The sequence below is a fragment of the Somniosus microcephalus genome, chromosome 13 (assembly GCF_052327205.1).
Source record: "Somniosus microcephalus isolate GS21.2 chromosome 13, FLI_Smic_1.0, whole genome shotgun sequence".
In the NCBI taxonomy this organism is placed as follows: Eukaryota; Metazoa; Chordata; class Chondrichthyes; order Squaliformes; family Somniosidae; genus Somniosus; species Somniosus microcephalus.
The window spans coordinates 19153494-19171704 of NC_140999.1; the positions used below are offsets into that span (position 1 = coordinate 19153494).

General features: G+C 42.9%; 1 protein-coding gene across 1 annotated transcript in view; it reads right to left on the bottom strand.

Moving 5' to 3' along the window:
* Positions 1-18211, bottom strand: part of polrmt (polymerase (RNA) mitochondrial (DNA directed)) — an 82375-nt gene that overhangs the window by 20359 nt on the left and 43805 nt on the right. The window contains exon 12 of the mRNA XM_086004599.1: positions 292-344. Coding sequence (XP_085860725.1) covers positions 292-344 — 53 coding nt within the window. The remainder of the gene's footprint in view (positions 1-291; positions 345-18211) is intronic.

The window sequence follows — 18211 nt, forward strand, 5'->3', positions numbered from 1 at the left end:
TTGCAAAACACTGACATGCTCGGCAAAATACATGGGTAACTGCTTTATTTGTCTACTGTATTAGCACATTTTGACTCTAGCATTATTTCTAGAACAGAGATAAATACATCAGTATTTTAATTTTGGCTCACAACTTTTGCAACAGTTAAACATGCATCTATAAGACAGTGCAAGTTAGTATGCTATGAAATCAGCCTTAACTTTGGGCTTAAACTCAGCCGAAGATAAAATCTCTAATTTCTATAACTACACGGCATTGACATCCTTAAACAAAACTTATGAAATACTTACTGAGTTGCATCATGACTTATTTGCAAATTCAAATTCTGAAGATTGCTTCTGAGCTGTAAAAGAATCATTAAATATTGTTTCACTCGTTATAATATTTTAAATAAAATATACAATGACACAATTTCTAGATTATGTAACAATTGCGTTCTATTAACTTGAATTTCAATGTTTTATGTATTCCATTAAAGCATGTTTGCATTTAAAATACTGTCAAAAAACTATTGTATTTAATACATACATTTAATTCTGTAAATTGGTAAACCTCATGGAAGCAAACCTGCAATTCTGTATTTTTCATGTGCAACCCTTGAGCTTATAATTTATTTATATGATTGTATGATGTATTATATCATATATAATTGTATGAGAGATGTTGGTCGGCATTTATATTGGTCTGGTGCATCACCAAGCCATAAATAACTAAAGATTTCAGAATTGATTCCTGGTATGTGCTAAAGTAGCTGATCTCATCCAGGACAACAATTCAGACACCTTTGGGCTAGGAAGAGGTAAGCTCCCATGCCCAACTATTAGCCAGTGACCCCTGCCAGAAAAGGCATATGTGCAGACACTAGGACCAGACTGTAACATCCTCCATTTATGAATAGCCTGGCAGCACTGACTGTAACCTCATAGATGAAGAATGGCCACTTGGATAAGGTACTGGAGAGGAACCGTACCTGAGCAAGTCAGTGACTTCAGAACAAGGAAGAAAATTGGAGGTAAGGGGGGGGAAGAGAGGAAGGGGGGCAGAACAGTTGAAGAGCTGAAGGTTTTCCAATATGGTGGCACAATTACAAACATGATACAAATTTTTGCATCCAAATTGCAGTGGATAAGAAATGTTTATTCAATTGACTTCACTCTCACACACGTGATATGAGCACATTTTACAAATAAACATTAATTTGCAACCATGATTGTCAAAATGTCTTGTGCACGTCACATATTTATGAAATACAGTAGCAAAAATTTACAAAAGTTGGTCAGCATTGGTGTAATCATTCTAGTTATCTAGACAAGTTTTTATATTTATTCTAGCCTATTCCATTTAACAAGAGTCACCTTCAAGAGAGTATATTTAAAATCATTCATATTCTTGAAATAGATGTTCTTAAATTTCAAATATAAATAAAGATTTTCTTTTAAAATAGGTCATTGGTTGATGTTATATCAAATTCTGATGGCAATGTCAAAATATCACACATAGGTTACATTAATTTAAACAGTGCCATCCTTAAGTGTTTTGTTGCTCTCTTCCGTGACTAAGGATAATGTTCCAACAGCAATTAATCATTGTATAATACAACTCATTTGGCCACATTTTCATAGCACAAATAGCATAGGTTTTAATGCTTATATAATAGAATCATACACGGTAAAGCACTAGTTTTTGTGATCTATATCCATAAAAAGTGAGATTTTCAATTAACAAACAGAAAAAGCACAAAATTACAATTCATGATGTTATGCCATTATGTCATTTTAAAATCCTAAAATAACAAATACTTTAATACATATTAAGACAATCATAGTCAGGACTGTGCAACAATTCTTCTACTGGCTTTTCATCTAAACCTTAAAATAAAACTAAGCTCTACAATTCGCATAGAGCTGAAAGGTTCAGTATCACAGATCAATTTCTGTTTGCCTGAAGGAGAAAATTTGCATGATTCAGCCTATGAAGTACAGAGCCACAGAAATTTACAACACAGAAGGAGGCCATTCAGCCATCATGTCTGTGCTTGGTCTTTGCTACTCCATTTCAAAACTAATCCCTGCTCTCTCCATGCAGCGCTGTGTCATCCTCTGCTTCAAATAGGTAATAAGGTGAGCATGATTCAGTACTTTCTTCAAATACCATCTCTGTAATAGAAATTCTTGTCCAAGTACTTTTCGACTGGCTCTACCACTACAATAAGGTGACTGCACATGAATGTTCTTGAACACATTTCACAACATGTGAAACACTGGGTTTAAACTGTGTACAGGATTAGGACCTACAGAAAATTACAGTGTAAATGACTTGGACCTGTGCAGTGAACTGAGATGCTAACTTCAACAGAAGAAGCTCGAATAATTACACAACGCAGGGATGGATTAATGCCAAAAAACTAGCATAACAGTCATTAGAATACTACAGTAGCTGGAATCTTGCAAAATGCTCAAGATTTGAATTTTGCACCACTGTTAGGTCCACCAATACTAAATCTGAATTTCAAATACAGTGAAACATGTATAATCAGACACCTACAAAAAAACACTTATTGAGTAACTCAAATAACTCAGATGGTAAAGTATACAAGAGGCACCGTGAAACCACGGACACGTGCAAATTACGTACTATGGACAACCTTCAACGCACCAAGCCCTTTTACAGCTTAAAATATGGGGCACAGACTGTTGGAAAGCAGCTGTACCTGGAACTTTCACTGAGTCAGGATCACTGGTGCTTCCCCTTGCCGCTTGCTTCCTTTCTGCCCCAAAATTTTCTTGGGCCCGTCACTTTCGTTGAGGTCAGTACATGCAGGTTAGCGTGTTTTGTGTAAGAGAATGGGACGCTCTTTACCCAGCATCTATAGCGGCAGAGAAACTGCTCTATCTCTGGGATTGAGTGTCGCTTTGGATGCTGGTTAAAGAACTCCCCATTCGACAAAAAAGTTTCTTCCACAAAAACCGTTGTCGCCTCGTGCTGACCTGCATGCACTGACCTCAACAGCCTCCCGAATCAAGGAAAGCGCATGCAAACAGTGAGAGGGTCCGTCCTTTCCTGCCCGAGCACCGTGTCCATGCATTGTGTGCAGTTTTGGTCGCCTTATCTGAGGAAGGATGTTCTTACCATGGAAGGAGTTGTGAAGATTCACCAGGCTGATACCTGGGCTAGCAGGAATGACGTATGAGGAGAGATTGGGTCGATTGGCCTTGTACTCGCTGGAGTTTAGAAGAATGAGAGGGGATCTCATTGAAACTTATAAAATTCTAACAGGACTGGACAGACTAGGTGTAGGAAGGATGTCCCCGATGGTTGGGGAGTCCAGAACCAGGGGTCACAGTCTAAGGATAAGGGGTAAGCCATTTAGGACTGAAATGAGGAGGAATTTCTTCACCCAGAGAGTGGTGAACCTGTGGAATTCTCTACCACAGAAGGCAGTAGAGGCCAATTCATTAAATATATTCAAGAAGGAGTTGGATATATTTCTTAAGGCTAAAGGGATCAAGGGGTATGGGGAGAAAGCAGGGACCGGGTACTGAATTTGGATGATCAGCCATGATCGCATTGAGTGGCGGAGCAGGCTCGAGGGGCCGAATGGCCTACTCCTGCTCCTATCTTCTATGTTTCTATGTTTCATTCTTTCAGCGGCTGCTGACAGCTCCTCTCCCCCCTGACACTGCCATTGTCTTCTTTCCCTCGGCTTCTGATGGTGGATCGGCTTCTTTGAGGAGCTTTGGGATGTGAAGATGGGTGGCTGTCCCGGGTTCTCTATGTCTCTCCCAGCCATCAGTCAGTTTTCCTGCAGACTCACTGCTCAACCGGAAAACGGCAGTTTCACTCCTACACTTAATGTGACCTGTTGTATTTTCCCTCCCAAATGTCGTCAATTTGTTCTAAGACTTGCCTTTGGAAGCTTCAATATACCGGCATGACCTGCCATCACATTTCTCCCTTTTATTGTCCTGTGACTGCCCTAATGCTAGTAAGTAGAACTGAGAAACGCAGTTCATTACTGAAGTTACGCTCTGCTCCGGGTAACAGGAAACAGGAATTTAGACTGCAAAACTGTAAAGTGAACAGAGCTGAACACTGGTGTGTAGGAGGGGAGTTTAGCATTGTTACAGCTGATTAGGTGATCATAATCTAAGCTAGCTCTTAAAGATTGTTTGTAAAAGAAAATTTACATTACAATGACCATTTTGAAAATAAGTACACCCGCAAAATAGGACCGCTGATGGCAGTCCCTAAGGTATCTGTAATTTACAGGCTTCACTGTTCAGTTAACACCTATGCAGCCTCCAGTGTTCACAGCATTACATAACTAAAGATTAACCAACTAAGGGAGCTCACTGTTGAGACATAGTTCTGAGCAGTGCTCTGTTCAAGGGCCACTCGCCCAGATGTGGCTCTTGAACAAGTCACTGCTGAGGACCGTATCCATAAAGCAAATCGATGTGTTTAGACCCTTTTCATATTTTACCGATTATAAATGTCACTACAGTGGCCCATGAACAATAAAATTAAAACTGGAATGTTAAATGTCAACAATTCAATCATTCCACTCAAAAAAACCAGATTAGACTTACAGCCTACCACAAGCTATTTGTGAACAGATGGATGTTGGCATCAGTGAACACAGAAGTCAAGGAGCTCGTTTTACTAATTTGCTCAAGCCACTCTGATTTGACAAGTGTCCATGCATAAAAATAGTATGGTGGAGCAACACATTGGGACAACCCTGACTCTCTGTCTCATGACAGGGAGGGAATGACTTACAACATTGGCCCAGATTTTACCATAGGAATAACGGTGAGGCTATCAGCACTCACCGTTATAACGGAGAAAATCAGACAGCAACTTCTGGAGTACGCACATGCACAGTTAAATGCGGTAATCCGGAAGTTGCTGTCAGAGATACCCCACTCCTCCCACCTGTCTTTCCCAATCTTTATTTCGCTTTCTGTACATGATTTAAATCTAATTTATACTTCCTGATTTAGACTGTGTGTGGCTTGTGAGGATTCTTCAATCTGACTGGTTGAAGAGCCTGTTCACAGATGCCACAGGTCCACTGTAGAGGGCGCGTGCTGGATCAGACGCCGGATTAGAGGGAATCTACGCTGAGAAGCCTGCCAAAAACTCAGTGGGCAGCTGTCAGTGAGGTGAACGGCAAGTGTCATTCCATCGCCACGGATAGCAAAATTCGGGCCAATATGACAATAGGCTAGAGCTATAATAGGAAATAACAACAGAAAATGCTGGAAACTCAGCAGGCCAGGCAACATCCGTGGAGAGAAATCAGAGTCGACGTTTCGGGTCGAAACCCTTTTTCAAAACTGGAAAGGAAATGAAATAGATCGAAAGGCAGGGCTGGGACAGAACAAAAGAAGAAGAGACATTAAGAGGTATTCAAAACGAGACGAGATGGTGATAGGACTAGTGGAGATAAAAAAGACAGCTCAGATTAGGTGTGAAATGTTCTGGCAGAATGAGAGACGGCTGCCATGTGGGAGAGAGAAAAAAAAAAAGGGGGGGGGGGGGGAGGGAAAAACCAAAACAAAGGAGTGGATAAAAAATATAAGTAAAAATGTAATAGGGGCCGAGGTTATGATCTGAAATTGTTGAACTCGATATTGAGTCCGGAAGGCTGCAAAGTGCCTAGCTATAATAGGGTCAGAGAGGGTTTTGCAAGAGACACAAAAACTCTTGTGTACATACTAACAACTTGCATTGTAAAGTGGAGGAGGGGGAGCTTAATACAATGCTGTATGATACAGCCAATGGTTTTTATTTTCCTGTTTATATTTTGCCACACAGTACTGTGGTTTTCCCGATCATGACTTCTTTATACAAGCACTGAAATGACTATCTCATTATTCCATTACGATGGATGTAGCAGGATGAAATTATTGGACTGTACATCTGCTCTCAGATATGTGTGCTCTCTGCACACATATTGATTGATCGTGTCATCTCCTGTAATGTGAAAGCTAAATTGGTGACTGCTTTCCCATTCTAATTATTCTCAGCACTTGTTCTTGTGTACATCTCCAACCTTCCCATTGTCTGTCCTTGAAATCTAGTCAGCCTTCATTAAATTGTCTAGATAACAGGATGCAGGTTAGATAGAAGTAAACTGCATGCAATCGCTGGAGATGTTTAAAACACATAACTTACAAAGGTAAAAGCAAGAAAGATTAATCATATATATTACATGTCATATTAAACATGAAAATCAGTGTATCAAAAAAAAAACAGATGATGTTGCTGTTTGAAAATTTGGTCTTTTGCTCAACCGGAGCAGTTCCAATCAAACAGAAAAAATGTTGACTAATTAGCGCAGAACAAATGGCCAGGAGGAATAGTGGAGGCCAAAATCTTAAGCAGTTCAAGAGCCTGTAGGATATTATGATTGGGAGGAGGGGAGAAAAACTGCAGGTTTTCTTTTTGAGTGGATGAGGTAAGTTGGGCTGAATGTCCTCTTTCATCTGTATTCGTCTTCTGATTCCACAGGTTGAGTACTTTACCCAAGTGAGGTAATGTTTTCTTATGTGAGCCTGGGCAGTGAGGGCTATTTCACCATGGGGGGAATCACAGCCAGACCTGAACCTGTTCTCACCTGACATGCACACACAAACACTTTCTATTACAACAACCAGGGGTAGAAATATTGGCTAATTTTCCTCTTCCCAGACCCGGCCATTGAGGTCAATTATATGTCCCTGGTCTTATACTGGCTGAGATCAGTTAACTCTTCACCGACCAAGAACTGAAACTGGACTAGTCTTTCTGGATCAGGTATATACTGCCATTCTAAACAGAACCAAAGAAGGAGCTTGACTTACATTTAAAAAGACTAAGTTATAAGCATATACAAAATTTTAATGCAAAACCTGAATCACAGTCTTCAAAATAAGAGTCTTGAAAATGATGAATAAATAAAGAGTACATAGCAAGGACACCAAGTGATACAATTTATATACAAGTCTAGTGAATAACACATGAAAGACAAAGTCATTTGTGCATGACATTATGTTCAAAAATAATATGTTATAACCCAGTATGTTTTCAGTTTATGTTATGGCGATTTTTTAAAGTCAGATGGGAAGTTGCACTGGAAGTAATTAATTGCATTACCCTTGCATTTATAATTGTCAATCAGTTACTGTATATAAATATATATAAGGTTGTCCAAATAAGTTGCACAATGTAATTGAAAGTTTCAACCTCTCAGTAAGATAAGACTTTTGGAAATAAAATGGGCAGCTTCTAAAAGTTTGAATTAATCATAGAATCACAGAATGACACAGTACAGGAGGAGTGCATGTGGCCCACCGTGCCTGTGTAGAGCTATCCAATTAGTCCCACTCTCCTGCTCTTTCCCTATAGCTATGTAATTTTTTCCCCTGCATGTCGTTATTCAATTCCCTTTTGAAAGTTTCTATAGAATCTGCTTCCACCACCCTTTCAGGCAGTGCATTCCAAATCACAACAACTTGCTGTGTAAAAAAATGTTTCCTCCTGTTGCCTCTGGTTCTTTTGACAATCACCTTAAATCTGTCTCCTCTGGTCATCGACCCTTCTCCCACTGGAAAGAGTGTCTCCTTGTTTATTCTATCAAACTCGCTTGTGATTTTGAACACCTCTATCAAATCTCCTCTTAACCTTCTCTGCTCTAAGGAGAACAACCCCGGATTCTCCAGTCTCTCCACATAACTAAAGACCTCATCCCTGTGGTGTATGTGCCTTTAAGAGCAATTGTGGTGTATGTGCCTTTAAGAGCCCCAGGTGTGCGTAATGCCGGTAATTGCCACTTGGGCTATATAAGCCTGTGTATTGTGTATATCCTTTAGAACCCCCCCCCCAGACTTGCTTAGTAAATACCTATGAACCAACTCCTGTCTTCAGTGTCTTTATCTACACACGGACACTACAATCCCTGGTACCATTCTCATAAATCTCTTCTGCACCCTCTCCAAGGCCTTGACATCCTTCCCAAAGTGTGAACACAATAGTCCAGCTGAGGCCTAACCAGTGATTTATAAAGGTTTAGCGTAATTTTTTGCTTTTGTACTCTATGGGCTAGATTTTCCTGGAGCCGTCAGGCGGGGTTTCAGGCGTGTGGGGGGGGAGGGGGGGGGAAATCCTGAATTTGGGGTCCCGACACCATCCCGCCCCACGTAAGTTTCAGGGGCGGCGGGTACCCGCCCCGCACTGGGACCCGCCGAAACCAGGCGGGAAGGGATTAGTGCCAATTAACTGCCTGTTAACAGGTAGTTAACAGGCAGTTTTTAGCCTAATCCCTATTTTGAGGGGTTTCGTGTGGGTTTCCCGACGGCTCCAAACCACACCAGGTTAGAGCAGGCGGGCCGTCGGGTTGAAGGAGTTGGAGGGGTCGCGATGTCGGTGCTCAGGTGAGTGATGGGTGCATGAGTGTAAAGGTAAGTGTGTTTGGTGTGTCTAAAGTGTGTAAAGAACTTTTACTTACCTGTACTTACCTTCACAGCCTTTCTTCCTGTAGCCGTCGGGAGCCCATCACTCACCCGGAACTTAAAGCTGAATGGCTGCGATCTGTGAAAAGTGACAGCCTTCAGCTTTGAGTGTCGGTGAGAGTTCTATCTGAGTCTGTGCAGAATGACTCATGGTAGAACTCAAAGTGTCAGTGTTTCACAGCTTCAAACAGCTGTAAAACAATGATATTTCATCTGTCAAGAACTCTTGACAGATGAAATTTCAGTCTGTGACGTCACCTGTTGCCGGGTGGCCCTTAATTGGCCCGCTGAAACCGCTGGGCGGGCTCAACAAGGTCAATCAAGGGAGAATCGCGCGGATTGGCTGGACGTCGAAGTAGGCGGGTCAAAAACTCGAAAGGGGAAGTGCCGCCTTCTTCCCGACAGGTTCGGGAAAATCTACCCCTGTACCTCTATTGATAAAGCCAAGAATCCCATATGCTTTTTAACAGCCTTCTCAAATTGTTCTGCCACCTTCAAAGATTTGTGTACATACACCCCCAGTGTGGTGTATGTGCCTTTAAGAGCCCCTGTGTACTGTAATGCCGGTAGTGGCCACTCGGGCTATATAAGCCAGTATAGTGTCTTGTATCTGTTAGTTCACCTCCAGACTTTGTCCAGTAAACACCTGTAAACCAACTCCTGCATTCCGTGTCTCCATTAACACACGGACACAACAGTGGCGACGAATTGGAAACGGACTTAGCTGCAATTCGGCAGCACCTCAAGGAGATCGATTCCTCAGACGAAGGAAGAAGAATAAAAGAAAAAGAAAAAACTGTGGTTTCACCAGCTAGCCGGGCTGGTGGCAGGTACTGCAATAATCCTTCCTGGGCGGCGGGCTGGGGCTTGATCGGCTGGCTCTACAGCGGGGTCAAGCAGTGAAGGCGCAGGCAAACAGAGACGAAGGGTGGAGCACTCGGGAGATGGCCAGCTCTGCAAAGCAGGTCGGCGTTCGGACCACGCAAAGGGAGGGGAAAGTCCCAGAGAGTCCGGCGGGAACAAGTCTCCGACTATTAAAAATATTTGTATAAATAAAAACCGCGGAGAACAGTGTTGTCAGCAGCAACAGCGGCGGGAAAGCTCGGGAGGCGCCATTTTTTTTTTCAGCAAGGAAGAAAGGAAAGCGCGGGAGGCGCCATTTTTTTTCCAGGATGCCTAAGACTGGCAATATTACTGCTTTTGATAGTGATGTAGAGGATTGGACCACATATGTGGAAAGAGTGGAGGTATATTGCACAGCAAATGAAATAGAGGATGATAAAAAGGCATCGATACTCCTAAATCTAATGGGCGCAAAGACATACGGGCTGTTACGAAACTTAATCACTCCAGCCAAACCGATGGACAAGAATTTTAAGGAAATTGTTGATACCCTGCAGGAGCACTTAAACCCAACACCGCTGCTGATAGCGGAACGATTCAAATTCTTCAGGAGGAATCAGCACAAGAATGAAAGTAACGCTGATTACCTCACCGAATTAAGGAAGCTATCAAAGCACTGCCAATTCGGAGCAGGACTGGCAGATTCTCTTCGAGACAAATTCGTCTACGGTCTCCTAAGTGAAGGAACACAGAAAAGGCTACTTTCTGAGAAAGATTTAACACTGGACAAGGCTTTCAGTATGGCTGTATCATACGAAGCAGCAGCGAGAGGAGCTGCAGAGATACAGCAAAAGCCACAGGATTTCGGCACCCATGAAATGACACAGGGTTTCGAGAGATGTTATCAGTGCGGCAGATCCACCCATGACCAGAGGGACTGCTGGTTCAAGGACAAAGCATACAGGCAATGCGGAAAGATGGGACACATTGCACGTGTATGCCGATCTGGAAACAAAAAATCCACTGACCAAAAAAAAAACCAATAAAGAAAAGTACAAAAAGGTACAAATGATGACGGACAGTAGCTCTGAAGACCAGAAGAGCGATAGCGACTCCGGAAACAAGAGACTAAGCTGTCTCAAATTACATAATGTAATTGCCAAAGAAGATTACCAGACCATTTGGGTTACCCTCACGATAGCAGGGTCCCCAGTTAAAATGGAGCTAGATACAGGATCAGCTCTGACCGTCATAAGTCAACAGGATTACGAGCGGCTATTTCCGCATATACCCTTGAAAGACACATCCATTATCTTAAAAACATATACGGGGCAGAAAGTATACCCCAGAGGGAAAATAAGGGTGCCTGTTGTATACAACGGCAAGGAAATACAGAAGTTGCATTTATACGTTCTGCAAAATGGTGGTCCACCGCTGTTGGGACGTGAATGGATCAGAAAGATACGTTTAGACTGGCACTCCATTCAGGCACTGACGGTGACCAGTAAGAAAAAAAATGATGATGACGTCATACCTGGACGATTAAAAGAAATCTTGGCCAACGCCAAAGAAGTGTTCCAACAGGAACTAGGAACCTTGAAAGGCGTCACTGCCTCAATAAAGGTGGAAGATGCGGCAATTCCCAAGTTTTTTAAGGCAAGGCCGGTGCCATACGCAATTCGTCCAGCAGTTGAGGCAGAGCTGGAGAATTTGGAAAGGGCAGGCGTGTTATCCAAGATAGATTGGAGCGAGTGGGCAACACCCATCGTCCCGGTCATGAAGAAAACTTTGAATAATGATAAATCTGAAGAACAGAGAAAAATTCGCATCTGTGGGGACTTCAAGGTGACTGTAAACCCGGTCCTTCACACGGTACAGTATCCTTTTCCGAGGATAGAAGATATTTTCGCCTCACTATCCGGAGAGAAACGTTTCACAAAAATTGACTTGGCACAGGCATATCTACAGATGGAGGTTGAGGAGGCCTCTAAAAAGTATCTCACAATAAACATACACAAAGGCCTGTACCAGTAAAATCGACTGGTTTTCGGAGTAGCATCAGCTCCAGCTATCTGGCAAAGAGCTATGGAACAAGTCCTGCAAGGGATTCCTGGGACTCAATGCTACCTAGACGACATCCTTGTAACAGGAGAAAACGACAACGAGCACCTTGCCAATTTGGAGCAGGTGCTCACTAGGCTGAGAGAACAGGGCCTACGAGCAAACTGCCCCAAGTGCAAATTTTTCCAGAAACAAATATCATATTGTGGCCACATAATTAACGAAGAAGGGTTGCATAAGTCCCCTGAAAAAATTGAAGCGGTCATAAAAGCCCCAGCACCGAAAAATGTCTCACAATTAAGGTCGTTCCTGGGATTGATAAATTACTATCATAAATTTTTACTGAACTTGTCAACTGTTCTGCACCCTCTTAACGCACTGCTACAAACGGGAGTAATTTGGGAATGGAGCGAGGGCTGTAAACGTGCCTTCCATAAATGTAAAGGCTTGATCACATCCAAGGAAGTTTTGGCTCATTACAACCCATCACTGCCAATCAGACTGGCGTGCGATGCATCCCCTTACGGCGTAGGAGCAGTATTATCGCATAGATTCCCTGATGGCTCGGAGCGGCCGATAGCTTTTGCGTCACGCTCATTGAACTCAGCTGAGCGTAACTATGCCCAGGTCGACAGGGAAGCACTCAGCCTGGTATGGGGAGTGAGGAAATTCAACCATTACCTACACGGACAAAAATTTACCTTGTTGACTGACCATCAACCCCTCGTCTCCATATTCAACCCTAAAAAGGGCGTTCCCATTATGACAGCACAAAGGCTACAGAGGTGGTCCCTTTTCCTAGGGGCACACCGATATGACATAGAATACAAAGGATCAAAACAGCATGGAAATGCTGACGGTTTATCGCGTCTACCGTTGCCAACGGTAGAAGAAGCACCTACAGTGGACCCAGTGGAAATGTTCCACTCTACCATAGTAGATTGTCTACCAGTAACAAATTCTGTCATTGAAAAGGAAACGAGAAATGACCCGACTCTCTCACGAGTCTACGATTTAACGGGATGGCCAGCACATGGCGAACCACTGTTGCCAGCATTCTCGCAAAGAAGGGAACAGCTGTCAGTATGCCGAGGAACCTTGATGTGTGGATCCAGAGTGGTGATTCCACCCAAACTCCAGGATAAAGTGCTAAAGGAGCTTCACGAGGGGCATCTGGGTGGAGTGAAAATGAAGAACCTTGCCAGAGCGTTTGTGTGGTGGCCAGGTATCGATGGAGACATCGAAGAAATGACCAAGGGCTGTCTAGGATGCCAGAAGGTCCAAAACGCCCCACCACAAGCCCCTCTACATCCATGGGAGTGGCCCTCATCTCCATGGCAAAGGGTACACATCGACTTTGCTGGTCCATTTATGGACTCAATGTTCTTAATCGCGGTTGATGCACACTCCAAGTGGCCGGAGGTAATAAAGATGTCCTCCACCACCATGGAAAAAACCATCACAGTATTAAGGACCATATTTGCCAGGAATGGGCTGCCTGAACAGCACGGTGGCATAGTGGTTAGCACTGTTGCCTCACAGCGCCAGGGACCCGGGTTCAAATTCGGCCTCGGGTGACTGTCTGTGTGGAGTTTGCACATTCTCCCCGTGTTTGCGTGGGTTTCCTCCGGGTGCTCCGGTTTCCTCCCATAGTCCAAAGATGTGCGGGTTAGGTTAGATTGATTGGCCATGATAAATATTGACCCTTAGTGTTAGGGGGGATTAAATACGTGGGGTTACGGGGATAGGGCTTGGATGGGATGGCTGTCGGTGTAGGGACCGGGTGATAGGGTTTGGATGGTCAGTCATGATCTCGCTGAATGGCAGAGCAGGCTCGAAGGGCCGAATGGCCTACTCCTGCTCCTATCTTCTATGTTTCTATAATGGACCACAATTTGTGTCCGAAGAATTCAGAAAGTTCTTAAAAGACAATGGGGTTAAGCACTATACATCTGCCCCATACCATCCCGCCACCAATGGATTGGCTGAAAGGTTTGTCCAGACCTTCAAGAAGGCCATAAAGGCTATGGGTAATGAAGGCATTAATCTACAGCATAAGGTAGATAACTTCTTGTTTGCCTACAGGAATGCAACACATATGGTTACAAACCAAACTCCCGCCATGATGTTTTTCAATAGAAGACTAAGATGCCGGCTGGATTTGATCAAGCCAAACATCAGAAGGGACGTAGAGAACCGGCAATTTCAAGGCATGAATGAAAGGCCAACTAGAACCTTCCAGATAGGTCAACAAGTTTTGGCCCGGGACTACCGTACCGAGAAATGGCAGCCTGGAACTATTTGCACACGACTAGGACCGCTGATGTATACCGTGGACATTGGAGAAAGCATAATAAGGCACCATGCTGATCAGATCATAGAGTCATCCGAAAAGGGACAACCTACACCACAACTCTATACGCCTAATGATGAAGCAGAGATACCCATAGTATCTACCTCCGATCCGGTGATACTGGAACCAGATGAACCCGACACTGGCATTCAAGCCGAATCGACCTTGCCAAAAGAACCTACTACACCACCGAAAACTACTACACCACCAAGGCGTTATCCGGACCGAGTCAGGAAGCCTCCAGAGAGACTGACTTATAATTGATTAACTGCAGCAAATGTTTAGATTATTGTTCTTGTACACATGTTAATAACAATTACTTAAAATATTATGTACTGGTTGTCTAAAAGGGGAGGAATAGGGGAGGAATTGTGGTGTATGTGCCTTTAAGAGCCCCTGTGTACTGTAATGCCGGTAGTGGCCACTCGGGCTATATAAGCCTGTATAGTGTCTTGTATCTGTTAGTTCACCTCCAGACTTTGTCCAGTAAACACCTGTAAACCAACTCCTGCATTCCGTGTCTCCATTAACACACGGACACAACACCCAGGACTCTTTGTTTCAGCACCCCCTTTAAAATTGTACCATTTAGGTTTATACTGTACTGCCTCTTATCATTCGTCCTAACAAAATGCATCACTTCACGCTTCTGTGTTAAATTTCATCTGCCATCTGTCTGCCCATTTCATCAATCTGTTTAAGTTCTCCTGAGGTCTGCTACTATCCTCCTAATTGTTTACTACATTTCCGAGTTTTGTCTCTGGACTGTGTCTGAAGTATAAAGCCTTCCATTGACACAGTATCTCTCAATTTTGACAGATTGAATTATTGGTACATATCGATACTTAAACCATCCAGTGCAGTGTCATTGCCTGAACATCCATGTATTTTTTGCACAACTTGTAATCACACTGTACTGTGTTGATATGACTGGATTAGAATATGATTAAAGAAAGAAAGAACTTGAATTTATCGAACGCCTTCATGGCCTCAGGACATTCCATAGCACTTCATAGCAGGCACTTTTCAAGTGTAATCACTGATGTAATGTAGGAAACACGGCAGGCAATTTGCACACAGCAAGGTCCGACAGCAATGAGAAAGCCAGATAATCTGTTTTAGTGATGTTGGTTGAGAAACAAATATTGACCAGGACACTGGGAGAACTCCCCTGCTCTTCTTCAAATAGTGCCATGGGATCTTTTACACCCACCTGAGAGGGCAGATGGGGCCTTGGTTTAACGTCTCATCTGAAAGACGACACCTCCGACAGTGCAGCACTCCCTCGGTACTGCACTGAAGTGTCAAGTCTCTGGAGTGCAACTTGAACCCATGGCCTTCTGACGGAGAGGTGAGAGCGCTACCAACTGAGCCAATGCTGACACCTAATCATTTTGAAAAGTACAATAAGCTGTCTAAAATATCCTTTTCTTGACACTCCCGATTCCCTTTTGATTAAAGGAGAGGATTACTATTAGAGGTATCAGCAATCAATACATAAAATAAATGCCTTGCACGTAAAGGATCCATAACACCTCAAAGCATCACACATGGAGTGTCTGCCACACTTGCACCCGATTGGTTCAAATATTGCATTCATAAAAACAGCAACAATCGCATTTTCAAAATCAGCAACAATCACAACTGAACTGGTAGGATACCTGACAATAACTAGCAGCATCTATTAAAAGAGTTTCCACCCCCCCCCCCGCCCCCCCCACAAAAAAACGGACAAACTTCCTTGAGCAACAACTAGCATCTAACGGACCCCAAAATATGCTTTCTTACAGCACTTCCTCAAGGAATAGCTCAGCATATAAAGAATCAAATTTCTCTCTTCTGAACCAGTTAAGACCGTAGCCTCAAAGGAACAGTCCAAGGTACACGTAGCTCCACCTTAGCAGCTCCTTGGCTTTCATCAAGGCAATCCCTTTAAATCTACTGGGAAGGGGCTTTGGAGACATAAACATTCCCCATCTTAGTCTTTATATATTATGCATTACATGATAAGAACATAGGAATTGCAGATGAAAAAAGACCAAGTTCCATCTAGTTTGCCGTATATCATCCTAGCAACGGTAATGAAGTTGTTAACTGATCACACCAACCAATCTCTAACAATTAATCTACAACAGACCTAGAAACAGCACGAGAAAAACCCAGTGGTGGAGAGCTTTGGGAACCAGAGTAGAGGGAAGTCATGGACAGGATAGTAATAGAGAAGATGTACTAAAATGATTAGCATTACTGAAAGTTGGTAAGTCACCTGGTCCAGACAGAATGCGTCCTAGGTTTGTGAATGAAGCAAAAGTACAAATAGCAGAGGCATTGGTCACAATCTTTCAATCCTCATTGGATAAAGGAGTAGTGCCGGAGGACTGGAGTGTTGCTAATGTTATACCACTATTCAAGAAAGGGGAGAGGGATAAATCAGGCAACTACAGGCCAGTCAGCCTAACATTGGTGGTGGGGAAGTTATTGGAAACCATTATCAGGGACAAAATAAACTTTCATTTGGAAAGGCATGGCTTAATCATGAAGAGCTAGAATGGATTTGTTAAAGTCAAATCGTGCCTGACTAACTTGATTGAATTCTTTGATGAGGTAGCAGAGACGGTTGATCAAGGTAGTGCAGTAGATGGACTTCTGGAAGAATTTGACAAAGTGTCACACAGAAAGCTTATTTAGAAGACACAGGAAGCAAAAGGTAATGTTTTTCCAGACTGGGAGGTGGTTTGCAGTGGTGTTCCCCAAGGGTCAGTTCTGGGTCCGTTACTCTTTTCAATTTTTATAAACGACCTAGACTCAGGTGTATGGAGCAGCATTATAAAGTCTGCAGATGATACAAAAGTGGTAGATAGTGATGAGGATAGGTATAGGCTTCAGGATGACAGACAGGATGGTGAAATGGGCAGAAGCACGGCAGATGGATCTCAATGCAGAGAAGTGTGCAGTGATGCATTTTGGGAGGACTAATATGGAAAAACAATATACTATAAATGGCACGATTTTGAAAAGTGTAGATGAGCAGAAACCTTGGTGCCCATATACACAAATCCTTAAAGGTGGCACGACAAGTTGATAAGGTAGTTAAAAAAGCATACGAGTTACTTGGGTTTATAAAAAGAGGAATAGAATATAAAAGCAAAGAGATCATGCTCGAACTTTATAAATCACTGGTTAGGCCTGAGCTGGAGTATTGTGGACAATTCTGGGCACCACACTTTAGAGAAGATATAAAGGCCTTAGCAGGGGTACAGAGGAAGTTTACCAGGATGTTACCAGGGACAAGGGACTTCAGTTATGAGGAGAGGTTAGAAAAGTTCGGACTGTTCTCCTTGGAACAGAGAAGGTTAAGATGTGACCGAATAGATGTTTTCAAAATGATGTGAGGTTTTGATAAGAGTAGAGAAAAACTATTCCTTCTGGCGAGTGGGTTAATAACCAGCGGTGATAGATTTAAAATCACTGGCAAAAGATCTAAAGGGGAGATATGGAGAATTTTTTTCAGTCAGAGTCGTTAGGATCTGGAGCGCTCTACCTGAAAAGTTGATTCCATAAATAATTTTAAAAGGGAGTTGAACAGGTACTTGAGGATGAGGAACTTACAGGAGTGTGGGACTAAGCACGACTGCTCTTTCAAAGACCCAGCACAGGCACAATGGCATGAATGGCCTCCTTCTGTGCTGTAAGTTTCTATGGTTCTTTAGGTCCTTAGTCATCTTTTTCCTCCCAAGCTATTCCACTTACCACGTCATGTCTCAACTTATATTCATATATACGGTATCCCAAAATTTAATATTCTGAAATAAAGCTATCTAATTTGCATCTGGATGAATCAATACCAACACCATTTCCGTAGGGAGTCTGTTCCATAGATTGACCACTCGCTCGCTGAAATATTGTTTCCTCAGATTAGTTTTGATTTTAGTCCCCTTCAAGCGCAGGCAGTGTCCTCTCATGTTAGAAATTAGGGATATCTAAAATGTACATAGTTATGCGATTAAATTGTGATGCGAATAATACCGTGTTTAGATGATTGTATTACAGGAAACTTTCTGGTATCAGGCACGGACGGGACCGACGTGGTGCCGGTTCATCAACAATTCCGGATAATCGAACGCTATAGTAAAAGATACGGAGCTCAGAGCTCCGTATAAAGCAACAAACCCTGCAGCTTCAAAACAATCGGCACAAGTTGCAAGCGTCTCTGTAGCTTAGCAACAGCTTCAGCTACACCCTTGCACAGCAACAAATGGAGTAAAAAAAGTAATAAAAGTAAAAAAAGTTACCTGAACCGACTCCTGAATTTTGCCGGTGGATAGAGCGTTCCGTTATTTAGGGGCCGGTTAATCGAAAGTTTCCTGTAGAACTCGAGACAAAAGTGTCTCTTCAGACTAGTATTAGAATAGCTGGATAGATGCTTAGAACTTGCTTATGTTTTTGGTACCCTGAGGA